This window comes from Aptenodytes patagonicus, chromosome 7 (assembly GCF_965638725.1).
Source record: "Aptenodytes patagonicus chromosome 7, bAptPat1.pri.cur, whole genome shotgun sequence".
In the NCBI taxonomy this organism is placed as follows: Eukaryota; Metazoa; Chordata; class Aves; order Sphenisciformes; family Spheniscidae; genus Aptenodytes; species Aptenodytes patagonicus.
Window position 1 is genome coordinate 28,670,507 of NC_134955.1, and position 24,862 is coordinate 28,695,368.

General features: G+C 43.9%; 1 protein-coding gene across 4 annotated transcripts in view; it reads left to right on the forward strand.

Annotated features, from left to right (window-relative positions):
- The window catches only part of AMBRA1 (autophagy and beclin 1 regulator 1), a 141,373-nt gene that overhangs the window by 12,491 nt on the left and 104,020 nt on the right, over positions 1 to 24,862 (forward strand). For 3 of the 4 annotated variants that reach the window (XM_076344549.1, XM_076344550.1, XM_076344548.1), the window contains exons 2-8: positions 1,572 to 1,827; positions 2,082 to 2,140; positions 2,878 to 3,061; positions 3,736 to 3,908; positions 4,695 to 4,761; positions 5,348 to 6,807; positions 24,100 to 24,186. In XM_076344549.1, the coding sequence (XP_076200664.1) occupies positions 1,693 to 1,827; positions 2,082 to 2,140; positions 2,878 to 3,061; positions 3,736 to 3,908; positions 4,695 to 4,761; positions 5,348 to 6,807; positions 24,100 to 24,186 (2,165 nt within the window). In that variant the 5' untranslated portion in view covers positions 1,572 to 1,692. Of the gene's footprint in view, positions 1 to 1,571; positions 1,828 to 2,081; positions 2,141 to 2,877; positions 3,062 to 3,735; positions 3,909 to 4,694; positions 4,762 to 5,347; positions 6,808 to 24,099; positions 24,187 to 24,862 lie in introns of those variants that run through there. The other variant, XM_076344551.1, reaches the window with a different exon arrangement.

A 24,862-nucleotide genomic window follows, 5' to 3' on the forward strand; every position in this document is an offset into this window, starting at 1 on the left:
CTTGCAGCATGACATCTTTAGTTTTTGTGTTGCTTTCCAGTAAGGCTTTTATTTTGTAGAATAATTCCTACCTAATGTTTGGCTGACTTTCACAGATTCTCGAAAGAAGGCTTATTTTACGCTGTGGAGTTCAGCTTCTCTAAAATAGATGATCCCCATGCTGTTCACATTAAGCATCAGGGGATTTCCAGCTAGCTTGAATTTCTTTGTGGTGAATTTCTTTTCTAGGAAGATGGATGCCTTTACTTGTTCATCACTTCAGTACCCTTTATTGTACTTTTACAAATGAAAACTGGTCTGCTTTATTAGAACTCATTTTCTTGGCTTATCTCTTCAGACAGCTCCTCCCTGTAAGCAGCAGCTGTCTTAAATCATCTGCTCAGGAGGTTTTTTTAGGGAGAGTAGGAGGAAAGAAAGGTTTGCTAATGACCATTTTGAATTCTGTCATTTAACAATTCATCTCTTCTTGTGTATATGAACCCTTTTTCCCTGTAGGTGTGTGTTTTGCTTTTTTAAGTTCTTCTTTAAGCCACTTCCTTCTCTGTTGAACATTGATGGTTTTGTTCAGTGTAACATGAACTGAGGAGGATTTATCTTTAGATCTTTACGTTCTAAAGAGATGACAGAGTAGTATGCGCGCTCTGCTGGGATCAAAAGGTAATAGCATTGCAGCAGCGTTTCTTGGTTTATGTATTCTAAGAAACTTCTTGTTTCTGGAGAGCTTTTGGTGGCAAACTCCAACGTATGAGACCATTCAAAAGCTGTGTAACTTGGTTGCTGTTAGGGTACCTATATTTAGTTCTTTCAAAGAATTAACTTTTTTCCTAGAAAACAGGTATTAATGCTTTCCTTAGCAGCTCAAAGTGTACTAAAAGCATTAGTCTTTGCCATTGTGCATTACTTGGGGTGAACTGTTCTAAGAGCAATGTAGATGGAAAAATGATGTGCAGGCAGGCGGAATGAATCATCTTGATGGAGCTGGCCAAGATGTCATGCAGTGTAAGGTTTTGGTCCGATATATGGTTGTTTTCATACGTTGTAAACTACTGTGATGGAGTTGGAAGTAACTTGGACTTGAGGTCTATCAATCATCTGACCTTTGCAGTGATAATAATTACTACTACTGAAATTTGAATAATTCCCCAGAGACTCCTCTGTCATATTGTCAATTTTTTAACACTATTCCTCTAGCTATCAGTCACCCTTCCCAGATAGGACCTAAATCTTCAAGGTGTAAAGACTGTCTCTTCATAAGTCTTTTTTTCTTTATTATATACAGCAAGAGATGGAGGGAAGGGAAAGAGTTTCAAGGCCAATTTTTTATTCTCTTTAGGTGTGGTATGCCTAGTGCAAGTGTACAAGGAAAGGGCTGGATGCTTCAGAAACCTTTCAAAGTAATCTTTGGCTGCAGAAATGTCAAAATTGGGCCTTGGTAATGGAGGAAGGTAGCAAAGGCTGCGGGAGAAGATTGAAGAGAAAAATCTATCTAGTCTTTTGGGATTTAAAGCTCTTATTTCATCTAGGTGATCAAGGTAAAAGCTGCCTGCCTTATCATTCTCTTCTCTTTCTAGGTTTCCATGAAGATAAACAATTGAAATGTGGATAGCCTATTTGTAGTTTGGTGGTGGTTGTCATCTGGAACCTGCTGGTGTCTCCTCCCAGTAGTTTGTATAACGTTGGCTGCTGAGAGCCATGAAGGTTGTACCAGAGAAGAATGCTGTCCGCATCCTGTGGGGTAGGGAACGGGGTACCCAAGCCTTGGGTGCTCAGCGGCTCCTGCAGGAGTTGGTGGAGGATAAAACTCGATGGATGAAATGGGAGGGCAAGGTAAGGTTGTGGGATAGAGGTGCATAGCTTGATCTTGGAGTGGGGGAAGGGAGGCAGGGATTTGAAATAAATTGTCTCATGATTATACATTTGATGTGTTACACTTGATATGCTCTCTGGCTCTGTTCAGTTCCTGCAGTGATGTGATACTAGATATGTTCCTGCAGCGGGTTCCCCTTGTTGTCTGTGTGGCTTACAGTTAAAGTATGATCATATGACACTTGCAACACTTCCTGCTTTGTTGGCTTTTTCAGAAAGTTGAGTTACCAGACAGTCCACGCTCCACCTTCTTGCTGGCGTTTAGTCCAGACAGGTAATTAACTCCTAGTTCGTTCCCTGTTTCAGCAGTCTCCTTACACTTACAAAAGTGATGGAGGCTTGTGCCCGTTGAGTTGTCCAGTCCTGAATAGCCAAGTGAAACTTCTGGTTCCTGACATGCATGGATGGAACGTGCGCACCTTCCTAATCTCACAGCTTCAAGCATAGTTGGTGTTTAATTTCTGAGGTACCCAAGCGATGCATAGTTCTAAGAAAAAAGGATCTGTGCGGCCACCGTGGGATTTCAGAAGAAACTTGAAGGGAGTAAAGGGTGTTTTAGCACAATATGCCAAGTGATGTGGCACACCCACTGGGATATCTAGGACTAAAGAACAGAGCAGAATGATGCGTTTATTGGAAGCAGAAATGGAGGTGGGATCTCTCTTAGTGTCACTTGATTTGACAGTGGTTGAGATGGTGTGGAGAATTGGGAATATTTCTTTGCCCCGAACTGTCACTCGGGAGTTCCTTCTGAGCTGCATGTTCACTCTGACTTTCAAGGTCAAGTTTGTGCTTGCAGATCGGATGAGCTCATGTTTGCATGGACCCTGAAATCTGGCTACAGGAAGCTTTGTGGCCATTGGTGAAACAGTAGCCTCTTACCCTTTGAGCTCTGTGTGGGAGAGCTGCTGGGTTAGGTGTGAACAGACCCTGTTGAGATGAAGCTAACCATGGTCTGGTTTTGCTGTATTCTTCTCATGCTAATGTTTGTCCTACCTTCTGCATTCCCAGGACCCTAATGGCTTCCACACATGTGAACCACAATATCTACATCACAGAGGTGAAAACGGGCAAGTGTGTTCATTCCTTGGTTGGACATCGCCGCACTCCCTGGTGTGTCACCTTCCATCCCACCATCCCGGGCCTCATTGCTTCAGGATGCCTAGATGGGGAGGTTAGAATTTGGGATTTACACGTAAGTCTTTCCTGAAACATATGTGCCTTTGGTGTTTGGTGGGTGGTGACTTTTTTTGTCTGAGTTTTTCCCAAATGTTGCCTGCTAAGAGAGCTGTTTGGAAGCTTTGCTGGGACCTGTCTCTAAAAGCATAGAACAGATCATAGCCATCCTCTTCTGTCTAGAGAGGAGGTGACAGATTCTTCGTTCAATCCTGCCAGGTAGGTCATGCTCCTTAGCCATGCCTGTTTATTTGATTAGAGTGGTACAGATAATGCTGGAGAACTTTGTGCAAGGTGCCTGTTTAGCTTATGTGAAAGACGTGCCATTTTTCATTCCACTGAGCATATCTGAACTCTTCATTAGAGAAGCTGCTGCTCTGTCAGTTCTACCTAGTCTGGTGATTGGCACAGAGACAGAACACTTAAACTTACCTGGTCACTTTGAAATGCAGCACTTTTACAGGCTGCTTGAGACACACTTACCTGCAAAAATACATCTATGGTCATTGTTGCAAGTAGTGTTATATTCTAGACATGACACATGACCTCATATGAGAGCAGCTGTTGTTGTTGCCAAGAAAGCATGTCACTTCCATGCTCTAGGCAGAGTTTTGGAGAGATGGCACATACATGGAAATCTAATGATCTCAAACTTTGTGATAAACTGCTTGTGATTCTTGACTCCTCACTCAGGGTGGAAGTGAGAGCTGGTTCACAGATAGCAACAATGCCATTGCGTCGCTTGCTTTTCATCCTACGGCTCAGCTCTTGCTGATCGCAACTGCCAATGAGATACATTTCTGGGACTGGAGTCGTCGGGAACCTTTTGCAGTGGTGAAAACAGCCAGCGAAATGGAGCGAGTCAGGTGAGTTCTTGCTTCTGGGGGAAGAGAACACTGGTATGTGAAAAATGGTCACGTTTGGGGAATGTGGGGGGGTCCTGTGGGACGCTGCACCCTCTGCACTGAGGCAGCAGAGAGAAGCATTGCTTGCAGTTCCTTGACCCAGCTGGTAGAAAAACAGTTCTGTGCACAGGAAAAAAAGCAATGGGAAGTAATAGATCAGCTTAGCTGTTCATATTTGTAATCTGACCTGTGCCCAATAAATGCCCAAGATCTACTTCATGTTCATCTGTAAGCTTAGTAATTAAACTTGTCAGCCATAAGAATGAGAGAATCCAGAAGTTGCTGGAAGAGAGTGCTGAGCTATTACTTTGGTGCGGTTATAGAGGAAACTGTGTTGCTGGAAACTTGATGCCTTCTTTTAAGCAATTTAAAATAAGACAATGATGTAACATTCAAGGGAAGCTAATCTCTCCCTTTGTACCAAATTCCAATTTGTAATATATATATTTGCATATTCCTTAAAATTTTCTGGCTATTTCAATTGATACAGCAATACTTGCTTCCAGCTTTTAACTTCTATATAGTGTTGCTGTGGACTATAAAATAGCTGCAGTCTTCAGCTAGATAAGTATGTTTTCTTCTTAATGCGTAAACTTTTTGACGTCCTTCAGAAGATGATGATGGTAATGTAGTAATGTTCTCACTGTAAATATTTCACGTGGGATTTTCTTCCCTGCTGTGTCCAGCTTCCTGTGTCAATGTGGAATGTGAACTCATGTTGATACTCTGACTCTGCTTTTGTTTTAGGCTGGTCCGGTTTGATCCCTTGGGACATTACTTGCTCACAGCAATTGTTAACCCTTCTAACCAGCAGGTAAGGGGAATGTCAGTACCTGTATTGACTGACTAATTACAAGATGCTCTACATACATTAATGCTAGTCCGTTGCTAAGCAGCCTTGGGCTTTTCTGAAAACCTGAAGTCCTTCTAAGCAGAGTTCTGTCTCACCTTAATTGGTCACATGAATGTTCTTGTGTTATGTGCAGTGCTATCAAAGAGCTCTCCAAAGTGTGTTTGTTTTGCCCTCGCTGTCTCATTAGCGGTGGGACAGATGTCCCAATGGCCCTGCTCTTTCAGTTCTGTTGTGACATTCTGCTGGATTTGAAGGTACACGAGGTATTAACATTGCTCGCCATGGCTGCTGACCTCAGATGCTGATGCTTCTGTTGGTATGAACAGTGTATTGTCAAAGCTTACTGGGCTGTAGGAAGAGGTTGTCTGGATCCATAAAATGAACTTTGAAATAAAGGGTCAGCTGGTTTCCTGCAAGTCAAGGCCTCTAGGAAGGGACTAACTGCATCCTTTCATCTGTCTAGGATGGTAGCTGTCTTTCTGCTATTTATTTGGAGGTGTAGGATTTTGCTGTGAGGTGACTGAACTTTGATTGCTTCCTTCTGCAGAGCGATGAGGAAGTGGAAATCTCCGTGGACAGCACAGAGATGCCACATTATCGCCAGCGTGCTATCCTTCCTTCTCAGCCTGTGAGGCGCACACCCCTTCTCCACAACTTCCTGCATATGTTGTCCTCCCGCTCCTCTGGCATACAGGTGGGAGAGCAAAACAGTGTTCAAGACTCTGCTACCCCATCCCCTCCACCGCCTCCACCACCACCACCTCCGCCTCCAGCCAGTGAGAACACAAGGGCATCTGTCTATAACAGGCTCCGGGAGCGTGTCAGCTATCCCACAGCAGAGTGCTGCCAGCACCTGGGGATGTTGTGCCTTTGCAGCCGATGCTCTAGTGCAAGACTTCCTTCTTCTCTCTTCCCGCACCAGGAAAACGCACCCTCCACGTCTTCTGGGGCCACTGGCACTTCCTTCTCCTCTGTGCAGACAGAGCCTTACCAACCCCCAGAGCAGGCATCCGTAGCACAGGAGGAGCAGGGGATACTTAACAGGCCCTCTGCTTTCAGCACAGTTCAGAGCAGCACTGCTGGCAACACCCTGCGCAACCTTAGCCTGGGCCCCACACGGCGGTCCCTCAGCGGGCCCTTGGCAGGCCACCAGTCCCGGTACCAACAGTCTGCAAGAGAGATGGCTTCAGGCTTAGGTGGGTCTGACTGGTCCAGGACAGTGCTGAACATGAGCTCTCGGTCAGAGCTGGAAGCCATGCCTCCCCCTAGGACCAGTGCCTCCTCTGTGAGCTTGCTGTCGGTGCTGAGGCAGCAGGAGGGAGGTTCCCAGGCATCAGTCTATACCTCTGCAACAGAAGGGAGGGGCTTTCTGGCCCCAGGGGCTGAGGCGGACAGTGGTAGTAGCGCTGGCCCGAGCAATCCAGCCAGCATCCGTAATGAGCTCCAGTGTGATTTGAGGCGATTCTTCCTGGAATATGACCGGCTTCAGGAGTTAGATCAGGGGATTGGTGGGGAGTCCAGCCAGTCGCAACAGGCTCAAGAAATTCTCAACAACAACATTGAGCCTGATCGGCCGGGTCCCTCCCATCAGCAGACTCCACACAGCAGTGAAAACAATTCCAATTTGTCCCGGGGTCACCTGAACCGCTGTCGCGCTTGTCATAACCTGCTGACCTTTAACAATGACACGCTGCGCTGGGAAAGAAGCACGCCTAGCTACACACCAGGGCAGGTCCAAGGCACGTTTGAGGGTGTGCCTCCAAATACCAGCCAGGTGCAGCCTGCAGAGAGAACCGAGGGCAGAGCTCCTGCCTCTAGCAGGCTGCAGCTGGGCAGCTCTTCCACCCCGCAGGAGGAGAGGACCGTGGGAGTGGTCTTTAACCAGGAGACGGGGCACTGGGAAAGAGTTTACAGCCAGTCGGCTTCAAGCAGACCTGGGAATGTATCACAGGAGGCCTTAAACCAGGAAATGCCTGAGGAAAGCTCAGAGGAGGATTCCCTCAGGAGGTAAGATATATGCTTGGTCTTCCTCCTCTATTTTTTCTTAAACCTTTCCCATCTAGTCTGAGTTTTTCAGTATTTTCAGAGTTGAAAACCTTTTCTCATGTGGTCACGTGCTATTTATGTAGATGAAAATAGAGACGTTGCATTGACGTCTTTTATAGCTGCCATTGTCATGCTGCAGATAGGTTCTGAGGATGTCTATAAGGACAAACACCAGACCTCTCAATGAGAAAGGAGAATAGTAGTACAGATAGGCAAAAGTACAGGCTCTGGCAGCAGATCTCTGGGGTGAACTGTGCTTCTGGTGTTTCCCATACACGGCAAAAGGGTGGGAACACAGGATGTGCTACACTGCCCTTTGTGCCCCATACTAATCATGTGCTGCACATGGAGAATCTGCCCAGGGTAGGCATGGAAAATTGGGCATGAGTAATGAGAATTGCTTTCTTGAGTGCTGTGTCTTGTTGAGACTGTAGTTGTTAAGTTGGAAGGGTTAACAGTCATTTCCTTGGTGCAAAAAAAGTCAAAGCTCTGTGTCAGTGGCATATACCTTAGTTGCGAGTGTTCGGTCAAACCCATGCAGTTTGCTTGCCTTTATTAAAGAGGTAAGTTTTGAAAGTGGCTCCCATTGACCCGAATCTAGGGTGAATTGGTTGGGGGCATGCTGATCACTGAAAATTTTAGACTCTGCTGTATTCTTTCTTAAGAAGGTGATTCTTTTTTGGAAGGATTTTTTTTTTTTTAAATACTTCAGATGTGTTACAGGAAACAGAACGAGCCAAACCAGATTTGCATCAGAAAGGACCTGTGCTTTGTGTGAAAGTGTCTCCACTGGCTTGTATGGATGATTCAGCTACATTGGTGCTTTGGATAGGGTTTCCCTACTGGGTTTCAGTTTGACAACCTTTCTGTCAAGTGGTTTGTGCGCTTGTCAGAGGAAAGGTCCAGCCCTGCTGTTTCTTGGAAATGGATGCTTTGTGCTGTAGGAAAGCAAAGTTTCCAGGTTGGATGCAGATGTAACTGACTGAGGAGGCTTTGTACACAGGAGTGCCTGAGGAAAGGGAATTCTTTCCTTCTTCCTGCAGATAAGCTGATTATACTCAGGCTGAAACAGTGGCTGCCTTTCTTGTTGCTGTAGTTGCACAGCAAATAAGTGGTGGTGGTCATGAAAATATTCATCTGCTTCTAAATCCTTGCCCCAGTTTTTTTTATAGCCTGCCATAATGAGAGTCTAAAGCTGATTACATGGTAACTACTTCTTTCTTGGGCCTGGACTTACCTGCTGTTAATTTAAATCAGATATCCTCTAGTCCTCTATTAAAGGGCAGAGAGGTGAGAAGGAGCTGACAAATTTAGCTTTAAAATGGCACTTGACTAACTCTTACATTATCTTTCTTTTGAAATAGCTGTACGTGCTCATAGTGTCTTCACTGTTGCTTGTTTTCTGGGCTGAGTCACTGTAGTGTCAGAAATAATGGGGGCAAATAACCTTTTTCTTGATCAGGTGGTTGGCACGCATTTGGACAATGAGGTGTGGTGGGATCTGTAGATGTGATCTTTTCTGTGGGAGCTGTATAACTTAAAAATGCCCTAAGGCATATAACTCAGTCCACCCCAGCATACAGGAGCTGGATGGGTTACTGCCTAACAGCTGGAGTCCTGCGACTAAATCTCTGGGTCACTTTGCCTGTCGCCCACGGTGGTTGCTGCTGCCTGCTCAGTGGCTGTAGCATCTGTGCAGGGTTAGTTGCCTGTGCAAACAGGTGCTTTTTGCTGAGACATTAATTTGGAGTGTGTAGTTTGATGTGTGAGCTTAATTCCAGAGGAATTCCTATAAGATGAAACCTTTAGTGAAACCCTTTTGGCAGAGGTTGCTGAGAAGCTCATAGGGACTCTTGTTTTCCCAGTTTCCTGCTTCTGCTATCAGGCCTTTCTCAAGAACAGGCATGGCAGGGGCTTCTGCATCCCTTCTAACTGAAGTTAACATAACTGTGAGGTAAGGAAGCTGAGAGCAGTGAGCAGTCTGGTATTAAATACTCATGGCAATTTCCTTGAAGTAAAACTTGGTTTCCTTTCCTGTTAAACACGTTGGGTGGACTTGTGGGGATCTTTACGAAATCCTTCTCCTTAAAAGAAACCCTGCATGTGGGATAGCTATATTCTGCAGGTGTAATATTTTCCCTTCTCAAACTGCTGTTACATTTTTCCTTATAGAGTAATAACAAGTCAGCAAGCACCCACTTACATGATTTTGCATAGAATGAACGTCCTCAGGTCCAGCCTTTTTGTCTTCCAGACCTAGGGTGTGCTCCCACAATTAGAAGTGCTGGAACCACTCCTGCACAGCAGAGTCCAAAATGTCTGTTAACTTTTGCAGCTGCGGAAGTGTGCAAAGATGGTGATTAATGTTCATGAGATGTAAGCTGTGTAATGCTGAAAGTGCTGGGGAAATAGAGGAGGGAAGGTAAGCCTTCAAGCCTGAGGGTGCAAGTGATAACTGCATACACACTTTCAGTCGATGTAATTTTGTGCCTGTGGACCTCAGGTTAGTTGTTGGCATTGGGGGACATGCATGTATTTGCTTGTAACCTGTTCTATATTCTGTTCTTCTTTGTTTCTCCATTAGATGTCCTCATTGGGCAATTGAGCTCTGTATTCAAAGGCCAGCTGAAAAACTTAAGATAAAAATTGCATCTGGAAACTGCGTGTGTATGTTCTCGTTCCCTATTCATGGGCAGGATCCATTCCTTGACCTGGCTTGCCTGGCTGAGAAGTAGCTTGCTGGGAAGATACTGCCATAGAGGGTCAATTAAGTTAATAGGTAGTTTAATGAAGGCTGTTCCTCTTTGAAGTCTGTTGAAGCAGCTATGCCAGCTGGGTAGGGAGAGAATTCTGCTCTTTCTGATGGTGCTGGGCTAATTATCTTGGGCTAATCATGAAGGGATTAATAAGCATGTAATGAAGCTGTTCCTGACTAACAGCTCTGGCACCTCTATTAGGAGGAACATGTTGCTGAGAACCGCGGCAATACAGCAGTCCTGTCACATTCAGCTTGGCCTGAAAGCAACATGGGCGTTGAGCTGTGTGCTTCTTGAAGCTGTGTCAGTGAGGTATGAAACTGGGGAAGGTTTATGGTCTACCTTAAGCAGAAGTTGGTGAGACTGAGCTTCAGCTTTTCTGAGGTTCTCCAGGCTGATCACATTAATTCAAATGTAGGGTTTTTTCCCCTGTGGATCTATCTTTGCCTCACTTCTAACATCAAAGTGAAAAGAGCCTCAGAAATCCCTGAAGTTGTCATGTGAAATGTGCTGCGTAAAATTGGTGATAGAAACTATTGGCAAGATCTGGATGAAGGAAAGATAATTGAGCAACAGATGATAGCTAGTTTAATTTTTCTATAACTTCCTGTTAATTAAAAAATGGGTTGAGGAAGCATTGTGTTAATACTGTAATCTTAGTGAGGGAAAAGATCCTGTAAGTACTTTAAGCCATTGTTGCTGTGTGGGCCAGTTAGGTTGGTAATGAAAAGTTGAACAGGGAATGAAAGAGGATTCTTCTAGTCAACTGCTTGTTTGAGAGGAGCTAGTGCCACCTACTTAAGAAAATGATATAAAAAATGCTAGCAGTGGTCTCCACTGAAATATGTTTCAGCTCATCAATTAATGAGAGGTACAGTGCAATGCTGTCTAATAAAACTGATCCAGCTCTTCAAATGCCACCTCTTTGGCTATTTTAATATGACACAAGTGATATCTACAGAGCTAGTGTGTTATTTCACAAAAAAAGAAAATCCTCTGGTTTTAATCTAGTAGTGTTTCTTGCTTCTGGCATGACACCCCAGGCCACAGTCTTTCTAGAATGGATACAAGGAGCAAGTAGTGCCATGTGTATCCCTGTTGACATACTTCAAATCTTATTCTGAGAAACAATCCCTAGAAAGGGGGAAAAGAAATGCACAAAGGGAAACTTGTCCTCTATGCATTCGAGACTTAGCTGCTTGTAATATACTAAGGGGGCAGTTCTGATGTTTACCTGTCTTATTTTGACTGGAGATTTGAATGAATTGCTGCAAACGAAAGATGAGCCCTGTCCTACTGCCAGGCAGGTTTGCATGAAACCTGTGTTTTGTGAGGAAACACTTATTATCCTTGTTCTTCCATTAAGAAGCTTTGCCTGGCAATTATGTTAAACTTCTCTAACCACTCCATTGCGCTCATTCCAGAGGTCAAATTCTGTAGGCTGTGTGGTATGAGTAACTTCTGTGCCTGTGTCTTATGAATGCATAATGTTTTTGCCTTGCCTCACCTATTTAGTTTGGCAGACAAGATAGATTACTGAAGTTATCTGAAAATCTGAGAAGTCCTTTGAACTGTCCTGGGTGATGGTTTTGCCATGCACACAGGTCGGAAGGAGTGTATGTGAGGTGGGGGAGTTTGTATTGTCTGGGGACACTTGTATAAACTCCTTTATTTTGTTTGTGAGTGTATAAAAGTGCAGAGTCTACAGTGCTGTGCAAATAACTGACTTGCTGAAGTTGCACAGCTGACCAAAGGCATAGCTTTTTGATGTGTTTTAGTCTGTTGGATGCAGCGTGCACAAGTGACACATGCAGACCAGCTTCCCTGGAACCACGTAACAGGGTCCAGGGTGAAATTTGTCTTTCATTTTCCCAGCTCTTGTCTGAGGATTGAGGTCCCTCCTACCTGCATTCTTGCTACAAAATGTGAATGCAGTCGTCTTTCCTGAGCTAAGATTGCGTGGTACTTAGCAATCTAGGATTTCTATCTAGGTGAGATGAGAAAGCTATAGGATTATGAATGTGATCCAGTCATTGGTGCTACACATTGCGAATGAGTTTGGCTGTGTTCACTTTCCCTTAGAAAGGTATAAATGCTCTACCTGTGGTTTCACCTGTTAGCCAAATGCAGACCTCTGTGCCCTGCTCTCGTCAGGCATGTAAAGGTCTGAAGTAACACCAGGTGCAGCAGGGTGGAAGCGGTGGTACCATTCTCACCTGCCTGGGCAGTACAGTGACTCCAGCTCATATATGTCTTTATTCAGTCTTGATGGCCTTTCTGGCAGCATGTAGCTCTCTATACATACAACAGGTATGAAAAGAAACGCCTACTCTGTGCCCCTTTGAATTTCTCAGGATTTATTTCACTTCCATATTGCTTTGCTGCCACAAGGGGGTAATGTTGCTTCTGCTCCTTGCTTTCTCCATCTCCTTGCAGAACCGGAAAGTTTCTGAGTTCTTGTATAAAGAAAACAAGGTAGCTTGAGGACCCCTGCAGTCCTAAATTGCAGCTTATCTCCTTAGTGTTACCATACATTTGCAAGTTCTTCAGTGTTTGGGGAAAGGCATGAGTGGGGATCCTGAGGGGAATTGGCTCTGGTACAGAATGCAAGCAAGGGAGCAGCTTATCCTCTGGTCTTCTTTAAGGGCTTGAAAGGGACAAATGTGGATCTTGAGGTGAAGCAGGTATTTTGTCTTTCTGACATGTAAATGTCCATGAGTTAGAGCTGTAAAAGACCAACTTTGCAGAATTGGTCTCAACTTTTTGCTCATTGCCTTCCAAGCCTGGAGCAGACCTTTCTTTGCAGTCTGCCTTTTCAAAGGTTTTGTTTGCATTTAAATGGTTGCTCATCCATCCTCAGAAGACTTCCATAATAATGGGGTTTATTTTCTGGAGGAACGCTTGGCAGATGTTGACTGGAGTCTGGGTGGTCACCTTTTCCGGTGGTCTGTGTTTATTTTCTTGTTCAAGTATGCTGTGAGCTATTACCTAAATTTTTGGGCTTTTCCATAAGAAGGCCGTGAATATGTTTGGGTTTTTTTTCTCATGCAAATAGGCAGGGCTTACTCATGGCCAGGAGGGGATGCCTCTTCTGGTTCTAAATTGTAGATATGGTGTTGACTTGTGTTCAAGGTGGGACCAGTCTGTGGTTACAGTAGATTGACAGGGTAGGAACACTCCCATTCCTGCCCAGCAGTGGTGAGTGCTGTATGTAAAATGGAAAAGAGTATAGCCACTTCTACAGCTTGTTCTTGAGCTCCTGTTGGAACTTGAGCTTCTGGTGTGCTGCTCTGTTTTTCGATTTAAATGACCAGGCTGTTCAGATCTCTGCATATATTGGCTTCTGGTAGCTTTCTCACTGTGTAAAGCACTGAATGAAAAAGGTGCATGTCACTCATATCCTAGCCTTAAAAACAAAACCACCAGAACATTTCCTTACCCCCTGCTGTGGGTACAGAGTTGCCTACTAGGAGTCAGTTCTGTAACTGAAATTTACCATCAAAATAAGAGAAGAGGGTAGTGCTACTCCCTTTACTTTTCTGGGGGAAGGGAGCTAAAGCAGGAGGGAATTGCCTTACCTAAAGCTACAAAATGCATCTTGTGGTGGAGACAGAACATATACCTAGTGTATTTCATCTTGTTTTGTTCCTTATTTCACAAAACCTGCGTTGTTACTATTTTTTTCCTAATTGCTTGCAGCAGTTGTGGCTTGCTTATTCAAGTATTTAATATCTATTGTGGCAGTGGTGTGTTGAGTTCACTGAAAAAGGGGGACTTGAGCAGGAGGGCACGCCTCTGCGCTGTGGAGAAGAGAGGCAGCAGTATAATGCTGGCTGCTCAGACTGCACATCAGTGGGAATGTGGCCTGTGCCAAATCTAAATGGACCTACCCAGTATAATTTCTCCCCACCCGTTACATTCAGGCCCATTACTTGTGGAAACCTTACTAGCTTGGTGTCCTGGCATTTGTAGTTTGGGCTCAGCATTTCGTTTAAACTTACAGTGTGTAGACCTTATCTGTGCTGTGGAAAGAAGGATTTTCTGGCAACCTTGTAGCCTCCGTGTGTAATGTGATAGTTTTGGAAAAGTTTATGCTGTGCTGTTTTCAGGCTTGGTAAGAAATCATTCCAAAGATGCTTGTTACAATTCTTGAAAATGATGGTGATAATGATAAGTAATATCTCAGTAGTTAGTGAGGAAAGTGGGGTAAATAGAAGTAATGAAGGGGTTTGCAAGCAGAGACAAGAGGTTCGGGTTTGTGGTTGGGAAGAGGGGCTTGAGGGGAGAAGGCCAAAACTGTGGGATGGGGAAATGATTTCTGAAAATGCTAGCCTGGACACACAGGAATGAATGAAGACCTAATTTGTCAGTGCCGAACATAAAGTGAAGTGATAATCTGAAGGTGACATGAACATTTAGACATGATAATTAGCTGTGGTGATGGGTGAGGTGTGCAGGTTGTGGACAAACTTGGCAAGTATTGTTTGTTTGGCCTTTTCTAAAAATGGAAAATACAAATTAGTTTTATCATGAGAATGTAACCACAGCCTGAACTGTAGGAGAGGCTGCCATGATACCTAAATGGCCAGTTGATGTCTATGTGAGCTCTGAGGTTATTGCTGCCACCCTTCCAGCTTTGTGTGTTTTTCCAGACCGAGCCTGCTGTCTCCATGTGGGCAGGAAAGACTTTGTTTTACTGCCATGGTAGAAGTTTGAGCTCTTGAATGCTCTGGTAGTTGTTATGTAGAAGAGCAAGTGAAAGAGGTGCCTGTTTTCTTGCACAAAGGTTCCTCCCCCTGCCTTTGCTGGTTTCCTCATTTAAGACTAATGTAACGTTGCTAGAGCCCTTTTACTTCATCACTGAGAGTTGGTGGGGGAAAAAATGATGCTGTGTGCTTTCCCTCTTGCAGTGACTAATAGAGGTCACTCCCAGCTGCCGAGCTTCCCTGAGTACTTTGGAAAGCTGAGCATGTGCAGTCTTCACCAAACTTGCAGAAAGGCTTAAGCCGTCTTTTCTTTTTCTTGGCCTGAATTTAAATATACAGCAATGACTGTAGCACATGAAAAGAGATTCTTTTCCCCATGTTGCTCTTGCAGCAGCTTGGCTTGCAAATTAAGCAGGTATAGAAATAACTGCTTTCTCAAATACCTTCATGGTGTTTCCCCAGTCAAACCACTCCCCTTCTCCCACCTCTTTTTTTTTTTTTTTTTTTTGTAGTCCAGGCCTAGCAATGAGGAGTTCACCTATAAAGAAATAGGTAAACTTTGTTTCTCTGCAGTCTCCAGGAAACGGGGACGTGTTTCCCTACAGGTGTCTGTCTGTGGGATTGCTCTGGGACTTCGCTTTGTGTTTACCTGCTCCAGCATGGCAGCAAGGGAACTTGTTGAAATTGGATTCCAGTGATGTTTCTTAATGAGGATGGACGAGGTACATGATTCCAAACTGGCTTACTTTTTTGTTTCTACTGAGGAGTAATGAGATCTAGAGTTGGGTGGGTTGTTTTGGTTTTTGGGGTGGGTTTGTGGTTTGTTTTTTTTTTTTCTTTTGAGGAAGGCCTGTCTGAGATGACCATACAACAAAGATATTAGATAAAGACAGATTGCTTAGAAGTTGAAAGACAGCTGACTTCAGACAGATAGCTATTTGAGGATACCATAAAATATATCCGTTCTCAGCTTTCCTACAGACAGGGAAGAAGTGTGAATAGCTTCCCTCTCTTGAAAGCCATCCTTTGTTAGGTTGTCTGTCTCCTGTGCTGTCTGCACATGGCTTCCCTGTGGCCTCCTGATCCAACTGCTGCAGGGTGGGCAGCATGTCCAGACAAGCTCACTTGACCTGGAACAGCTGCTCCTGTTCCCATTTTTTACTTACGTGCATTGAATTAATGTAGTATTCTATCTAGGGGATGATGCAGTTATGATTAATGGTCGTCTTTGACATGCTTAAACTACCTTGCTGTGATTCCTAGAGCTTGTTTTCTGGCTTCAGATAAGTAATGTTAAAACAACCTCTAAGTTTTGTTTTGGTTTTGTTTTCCTTTTGCCAAGAAACAAGTTATGGGCAGGTCCTCAGACCTTCTATTTCAGGTCTGCTTGCTCAACTGCAAGCTCTGTGTAGCTTTCTTGAGTGTGGGGAGGAGCTGGAGATGTTGGCAGTATAGTGTGCCTCTTTTTTTACGCTGATACAAGCCCTTAATCATTAGATGTGCAGTCACTTACATATACTGCACGCATGCACTCATTCTTCATGCTCTTTATAAATGCACACAGCACGGTGTGCCTGGGAACAAAGTGTCCTCATCCAATTATTCGCTCCTTATTACAGAATCTGGACCGGAGAACTTGCAGTAGAGCAGCATGCATCTACTCTCTGGGCCTGGAGCAAGAGGAGAGAGAGGGATCTGTGATCTGACTCAGTAATAAAACTGTAACCAAAATAGCGATGACTCTAGATTTCTCCAGTTGAGCCGTTCTGGTCTGTTGAATAGCTAACATGCATTTTAAACATTTTCCACATACATATTTAACTGATTGCGCCAAATGGCTGTTTGTGTGATGATATAACTGACCCCCTCCCTTGCTCTTCTTGAGAAAGCACCTGCTGGAACTGAAGGCTGTGAATAAACAGGATTCATCTGCCAGGAAACTGACTCAGTTTTCTGTTTGAAATGCATTAGTATCAAATCCTTCCCCTGTCTTCATGAAGTGGGAGGGCTGGGGTAAGTTGCTGAACTGACCTGCCGGTCATCTGTTGACCTGACTCTCTTCATTACTCCAGCCTGAACAAGAGCATTTTAAGGGAAGTGATTGATGTGTGGTGGGACCTCTGTTTTCATATCCTTAGAAGCCTATGGAGATAACAGTATGGCTTCTGCCCCCTCAGGAAAGACACCTCCTCTTCAATTCCCTATGGAGAAGCAGGAGCCCTATGTAATTATCCCAGAAGCTGACGCAGATCTGCGTGCGTGGGTAAGCAGAGATTTCTGCTGTCCACACAATCTGTGGTGTTGGGAACTCCCAGAACAAGGAGAATTTGAAGCAGACTTTATACATATGAAGGTAGGTAGAAGAGCCCTCAGAAGAGTAAAGCTGTCTGTAGGCTGAGGGAGTTCACTGTGTTGGCTATGTTCTGGCCGTGCTTTCAAGTTATCATAACCATGATGACTAGGAACCGATTCCCTCTAGCGGAATTTCTGGTAAAATCGCATGTTGTTAAGGGTCTAGGTGGAGGAATGCGATGTCTGTCTTCAGCTTGGCTGAGGTGCCTGCCCTGTTCTGAGCACTGGTATAAAACTGCCACAGTAGAGCAAAATAGCACATGCAGTAGCTTGAGCTGGTTTAAGTTTCTTCTCCCCTCCCCGCCCCTCAAGTTTTGCCCTGCAAAAAGGAAGTGCAAGACCTTTCATCGTTCTTTTCATGTTGAGAGTTATTGCTAGACTAATCAATGCTGCCATAGCTGTTCTTGACCCTTTTAATGTCTATCATGGATGTGTGCTTCCTCTTGCCTGTTGAAATAACGCATTAATCATTCCATAGGTGCTGTATGATGAGGACCTCTGCATAATGCTTGCTCATCTTTTGTTCTGATGCATGGCCTTTGTCAGCCAGGTGAAGTAACAGATTAACAGTGTGACCTTGGGTCCTCTTAAAGAACCTGTCATCTTCCTCAGAGCCACTGAATTTCCCTATGATGAGGTCCAAAGGTGCTGTGTAGCTCCTGCAGCATCAGGTGGTAAATGGAAGTTGAAGTTCCTAGTCCAAGAGCAGAGGTGCAGTAATAGCACAATTCATCATGTGGTATTACTTTCTAGTTAAACTGAAACAGGTAAACTTTAAAGGGTTAACTATGTTCTTCTTGAAACTCTGCTCCTTGTCTTGTGATTAGGAGAACTCAAATCCCAATGCTTTTTTCTGCTGTTCGAACTCTTCCCTACAGTTCTTTGTTTCATGTAATTGTGCTCCTTTTCTCTGCACTCCTTCCCAAATGTATTCCTTCCCATCCTAGCTGAAGACCTGATGTGCTGCCTGGTTTCTGACTGAGAAATCCTTACAGCTTGTTTTCTACAGGATTCTTGCCCAGAATCAGTGAAGGGGGAAAAACGTTTTTTGTGGTAACTTCTGTCCTGTGTCAAACCTGCTTCTCTGACAACTCCACACCTCCAGCTGGGAAGGATGTCTTCTCTGTCCCTGGTTGCCCTTCAGAGTTAGCACAAGTTCTTTCTCACAAACAGGCCAAAGTGTTCTACAAAGGCCATGTTTGGAACGTAACTGTGATCACATATTGCATCTTTGCTGTCACTGCTTTCCCTAAAGAAAGGAAACTTTCTTGCAAAGGGCGTTCATTATGTGGAATAACTTAAAAAAAAAAATTATGAAAAGAATGCCTAACAGGGCTTGGATACTCATAAGAGAGGCAGCCACCAACTCTCGTTCCTCACTGAGGATGAGTTGTATGACAAAGATGTGAACAAGGGGACGGAGGAGCTAACAGAGAACTGCCAAAGTGAATGTTGAGGTTTTCATCAGTAGTGAAATTCTCAGGGTATTTATCTCTTGTAGATGGTTACAACTGTCTTAAGAAAAGTTTGACCATTTTGTTTGATTGTTTCTTCTCTTCTAATCATCTGCTTCTGACCTGTCTTCATTCAAATCTTGATGCCAGGCTAAATATGTCTAACCATAATGATGTGAAAGCTGAAACAGTCTAGAAATGTTAGCTTAGAGGTATCAGTAGATTATGTTAAGGACTTAATTTTAGAAATCATCTTTTCAGGCAAACTTTAGAACTGCATACTGATTGCTTTTTTATTTTAAGCTTGAATATGAAACTGGTGATAGCAATAGTGTTTTTCTGTTTGACAAGAACTACAAAACTTTTATGGAAAATGAAGCTATGGAACAAAATGCTTGATGGTTTCTCCTTATGTGATTTTAGTTTGCTCTTTGAAAGTAGGCAACACAATACAGAGATGTCTGAAATAATTTTCCCTATTCTTCTGAGAAAAGGGAAGGGAAAAAAAACCAAAGCCAGTGGATTGGGTTGGTTGAGATTTTTGTTTAGAATAGTTTTCTAGTGTTCTGTTGAGGCTGTAATTGATCTCCAAGAATTAATTTGGCTTGTTAACAGTTAATAATTGAGCTTAGGATTTGAGGGAGGGTAGCAGTGCTGTTGGGCAGCTGGAGAACATTCAGCTGTCTTTTATGCTTTAGCTTTCTTGTTATCTTTAGGTTAAACATTGCCCAGCTGTAAGAGGAAGATGACTGAAGGGAATCTAGTTTTAAACTGTTGCTATTCTTTACATTCCTATGAGGAACTACAGGAGCACATCCGTAGGGACAATTGCTCAGGAGAACTGACTGCTGGCTGTAATTTGGAGGGCTGAAAAAGGGATGTAATATGAAGTAGTGCAGTAATTTCACCTCCAAATGGGCAGTAGGGGATATAAAAGCCTTTCCAGGGAAGATATAAAACCAGAGGAGGAAACTCACAGAAGCTGCCAGAGTTGTCAATATACTTCTGCTTCAAAGGATAACGATGAATTGCTCTTAGACCCTCTTCAAAGCTGAAGGCTGGGACTGTGGGAGAGGCAGGAGCGCTTGCTGCATTTTACTGGTTTGCTCTGGTTCTCGGTGTGCAGCAGCAGCTTAGGAGGATGGCAGCTGACTGAACACCCTTTTGATTTTAAGGAAACTGAGCCTCAGTGCTGTTTGTTAGCGCCTCCCTTTTGGATGGGGGAGGAAAGCCCTTCCCTCGGTGTTGTGTGGAGTAATGCGTGTGCTGTGACAGCAAATCTAAGATGTGGTGTAGGAATTGCATATCCTTAGAAACTGTTACTGAGAAGTTAAATTTGCTGCATTTAAGTATCTTCTCAAAGCCTGCTGAGATGAATCACTCTGTCCCAAGAGGCTTTTGGTGGTGATCCTCGCCCCCGTGGGGAGAGTGTGGGTATAGTCCAATGGCTGATGCGCTGTGAGGAGGTTGCTTCATGACTTTGTTCCCTTCAAGCTGCAGCTTCTGGCATTCAGCTGCTTCATTCCTGAGGAAATTTCCCTTTCTGCTTGTAGTATCTTGTGTGCGTGCACTCTCTTTTTCTCTCCCTTGTCTAAAGGTGTCCTGTAACTTGGACCTTGCTTCCTTCTCTCCTTGCTAGCGATTGCTGCTGTTTGCAGACCCGAGGTAACAGAGCGAGTGTAGAGCGGTGGTTCCATAGCTACTGATGTCTGACAGAAAAGGAATCTGCTGAGATCTCAATGCTGCTGAACAGAGGCAATTTGTATCTCCTTGTAGTAGTTTTAATAAAAAGAATAAACCAACAAAAAACTACAATCCCTCTCCTCCTATTTTAGCAAGCTGGGCCAGAAGCATCTCTCAGGGTGAGCAGAGTTAATCTTCATCATTGCAGCATTGACTGACAACCTGGAGGATGATAATGTGTGATTTTTTTTTTTTATTATTTTTTCTGGTGAGCGGGGGAGGAGAGTGGAAATTGCAGTTTCTCTGCTAATTGTACTTTAGATGTCATTTGTGACAATTTCATATTGTCTAGACAGAGATAGTGGAGCAATTGCTTCCACAGAGCCTAGTGTTAGCCTGTTATATACCTGGGTAGCAAAAACGGGGGGTGTGGGAGAGGAAGAGGGTGCTCTAAGCTCCAGAAAGGATTCAGGAGTCAAGCATGATCTACTGAAATGTCTCAAAAGGAGATGCAAGCAATATGCATTTCTGTTTTCTCTTTGCGTGCTTCTCTGTTGGAAACTTAGATGTTTAATGGCTAGCAGTTCACTGTAACAGAGCTGCTTCTATTCATCTGTGGATTATGTTTATCCTCCTTAACAGAATTGCTCCCAACCTCAGCATTTACTGTGGTAGGATATTGGGTTACCTTATACTTTGGGATCACTGAAAACAAATAGTCTGTGTCTCTTCTGGGACTTTGGGTGACAAAAGCTATGAATGTGGCACCTAAGACTTGATAGAGTTCAGCGTGACTTACTTTAAAAATATTTATCTGCGCCTTCCTCGGGAAGTCACAGATGGGACACTTTATTGATGATTGTAGCAGTGTATCTGTTATTGAACCCATTTGTCAGTACCAAATGCATTCGGATCTGTAACTTGGGCCTCAAGGGCTCAGTCTAGAATGAGTTAGTTAAATAATAGATTTTATTTGTGTTTAGTACTCTGGTGTCAGTATGATACTGTTATTCTCTGGAGCATTAAGCACAGAGATGGTCCATCTGGATCTCATGAGATTGCACGTTGCCTTGTTTTGGTTTTTTGCCTACTATATGTATTTATATCCACCTGTTCATTGCTCTGTGATCTGAGAGGGCACAGTTGTAGGACAATTAAGAACTACCAATCAGGCTTAAAATCAGCTATAGCTTTTAGCAGTTACTGTTAACTGAATTATCTTTGTCCACCTGATCTGAATGTGGCCCTAGTATGTGGCTTGTGTCCCTCAGTGTGAGATAGTGCAGGAGCTGAGTTTGGTCTTGGCAGGCTTGGAAGGTTCTGCTGGAAAGGCCGTCTTAGCTGAGACTAAGCTGAGTTCAACTCAGCTCAGCCTCAGAGAGGGTCCTGGGGAGTGAGTTTAACGGAATACGTTTGTCATCCCACTCTCCACAACCCCATAACTACTGGTCTTCCTAGGGAGCCCTTCTGGTGAAGGAGGTGCTCCTAAAGCAGCAGCAGCTCCTGCTGCATCATGGGGTGGAGTTGCAGGCTGTTCAGGTAAAATCACAGGGCCATGAGGCCTATAGGAAGTCTGTTTACCCAGATACCTGGCCATCCTGTGGCTCAGGCAACTGTTGGTTTGTGTTTTATTAAAGTAACGTATACCAGTTCTCATCTGAGGTGCCAGGTACCTGATAGAGCAAGGCTCTTCAAGTATTTATTTCACAGATCAGATGGGGTGTAGAGGTGAGAACTGTAGATTCCCCAAAGTGCTGTTCCCAAGCCAAGTAGAGGGACTCCTAGCAGTTCTATACTGAGTTACTACAATGTGTGCCCTGCTTCTGTTTCCACACCCTTCTGGTGCCCTCTGGTTGGTATACATTTTGATTTCCTTCAGTGCAGCTGCTGGCTGCTTTCTGAAAGTGATCCCTCTAAGGCAATGCTCTCCTCAGGCAATTGCCAGCCTTTCCAAAGATGAGAAGAGAAATATGGCTGGAGAATACCTGGAGACTCCTTTCTAACAGAGCCTGCTGGGCCATGCAGCATGTACTGGCCATCTTCCCTTGTGGCTCTGATTTTGCTGTGTCATTTAGTGGATAGACCCTGAAAGGTTGGGAAAGAGGGTGGCACGTGTAGTGTATAGGCACCAAGACTTTTGACAGGGATGATGAGTTTGATTATTTGTGTGTACACACATTATCAGGACACCACAGGCATTGCAGGGAAATAGCATCAAACAAACCACTTGGGTTGTGTGTAGGTTGCTCACACCTGTAAGGAGGCAGCTGCTGTTTCTAGGGTTGTGACCCTGCCAGGCTCTGTGTGCTGTGGGACCTCTTTTTCCCCGATTAAGTCTGGTGATTAGGCAGGATGGTCCAGTAGGGTGGCAGCCTCAGCACATCCAGGCTGCTTGCAAACTGCTGGTTTTGGAGTACTCTGCATAAGCAGCTCTGAAGAGCAGAGTTCTAAAAAGCATGTTGGTGCTGCAGTGGCAGCAGTCTCTGAACTCTGAGCCAGTGGTTTAGAAAGGGGCCAGCTGACTGAATAGGTAGAATATCCCTTCTGCTAATTTTAATCTGTCTACCTTTCCCCCCAGAAGAAATAAAAGCAGTTTATATATGATGCAGGTGATATGAGGTATACCTCATAGGTATAGGACTTCAGGTATAGCTCATAAAGCTGTTGTACCGTTTGTTCTGGATTAGCTGCTTTTGCATATATTTGGAGCAGGAGAGAGGGTTTGGTAAGGCAGGATTGAAGTATAACTTTCTGGGGAGCCAAGGGATTCCTAATATCTAGCAGTGTTGAAGGTTAGAGCTTTTGACTCAATAACCTGGGGAATTAATTCATCTCAAAGTTTAAGAGATTTAATAACTGTTCTTGAATAAGACAAATGGTTGCCAAGCAACTTCATGCCAGAGAGGACAGGATTTCTTGCCTTCTGTAGAGTCCCAGTGCTTTGCAGCAAGTACAGAGTCTCTTGAGCTGACACATGCCTTTCCAAGTAACTGGAGCAATCTCTTGCTGTTTTCTGTATTCTAGATTTATAATGTAAAATTGAAGTAATTTTTTTTTTTTAATTGCTGGAAGGCAGTGAAAGTTGTCTTGAGATCCTGATGGGGGGGCAGCTGCTGCTGGAAAAAACATGTCTCATTTGCATTTCTACTGTCTTTTTCTGGCTAGAAATGGGAAGTTGGGCGTGGATTATATCTGGTCCTTCTTCCTGCTTCCTGTGTTGACACTTGCTGTCCTGCATTGCAAATGTTAACTGCAAATTAGGAGTGTGGGGCTAAGACTGATAGGTTCAAATCTTTCTTGCCAATTGTGTGTGTGGGTGAATAGAACAGATGTGGTGTTGGACCCCTTTGACTTTTAAACCACAACAGTTTTCATTTAAGTTACTAAGACTAGGAAACAAAATTTAGTAGGAGTTCTGAGGCAAAAAGACTTGAAAGGGAACTCAGCAGCCTTATAAATTTTGGCAGTTGATTTTTTTCCACTCTCCACACCCACCCCAAATTATCTCTCTTGTTAATCTAATGGCTGAAACAGGCTTGAATGAATCTGTCTTGAAACAATGCCATCGTCTGCTTTATGACAAGAAGCTAGATAGAGGTGCATGTAGAAGCCAGGGTGGAGGACATGTTCCTGCTGTATACTTTTGATTCTGCTGCCTTCATGACTCAGACTCGCTTCTTGCATATTCAAGCTGTCTGGCTGCATTTGCATACATTTACTTCTTGAGTGAATATTTGGTATCTCTCCCTGTGGCTGATTAAGATAGAGAGGAAACGAACATTTTTTTTTTTTTTTGTAGCTGAAAACCTCTCTTTCTGAGCCTTGAGACTAAGATTGAATATCTTACTGTGAATAAACACCAGCAGTGCCCTTAGAGTCCACATGCCGAGCTGTGTTCTTTGTCCTGTGCTCCTTGGCCCCATTCCCTGTGTAGTCACCTTTGAGTAGGTAAGAATTTGACAAATGGCCAATGCAGCCAATGTGTTTATGGACCTGACAAATTGGGATGGCTTGTCTCCAAAGGAGAAGTAGCATCTGCATCTTTCTCTTGAAACTTGGAAGTGGGTTTGGGACCACTCTTCTTTCTTATGCGAGGTGTTCTTTCTCCTGTGCAGTGAGAACATTACACTTTGAATAGCTATGTGGTGAAAACGCTTATGCCATCAGTGAGTGGTTCAGTATGCTGCAGAGCTCTCTGCACTGATGATAGAAATAGTCTTAAGAGGTTTCAGAAAGTAGGGCGTAAATAGGGGGGATGTTCCTGAATGGTCTTTGACTTTATAATTTGTTTTTCCTTTCTAGGAGGTTGCTGGAGTCTTCCCTCATTTCTTTATCTCGCTACGATGGAGCAGGGTCCCGGGAACATCCGATCTACCCAGATCCAGCCAGGTAAGAGCTAAATGCAATCTAAAGGCATTTAAGTTTCATAGGCAAAAGCATAACTTTGGTATAACTCACTGAATCCTTTGGGAATGGTTCCAATATTGGGCTCATCTCCTCCTCAGTGACTTGCCATGGGGGCAGGGTGCAAACCAAATGAGAAGATGCTGTTAAGTCTGGGAGAGAATGAGGAAAAGAAGAAATTGCTGTTGAAGTAAGCACATAAGGATTCCTGAAATCATTTGGGATGGAGAACACTAGGTGGCAAGCAGGTCCAACAGTAAATGAGATGATATCAGTAAATTTGAAATCTCTTTTGAAGAAAAATGAAGAAAAAGCAAATAGTCTATTCAGGAATAAGGGGGAATGCAGTAAAGGCAGTTAGGAGCTGGTGTGAGCAGACAACGTGCTTGGAAGAATGGAATGTCTCCATAAATGTATCTGTATGAGAGAGCATAACCAGGATGTTAAGTATACTTAACTAAGAACAAAAGACTGACAATTATTTCTGAAGAGTCATGAATCATTGACAGTAGACACAGAAACACCCGTAGTGCTGCTTAATCTCTAGAAGAGGTGGGAGTGTTTCAGAGGACTAGAAAATGCAAACGTGGCAGAGTTATCAAAAATGGAAAGGAGTGATCTTTGCAGTTTCAACTTAGTGTAAGCAACAGATGGGATAATG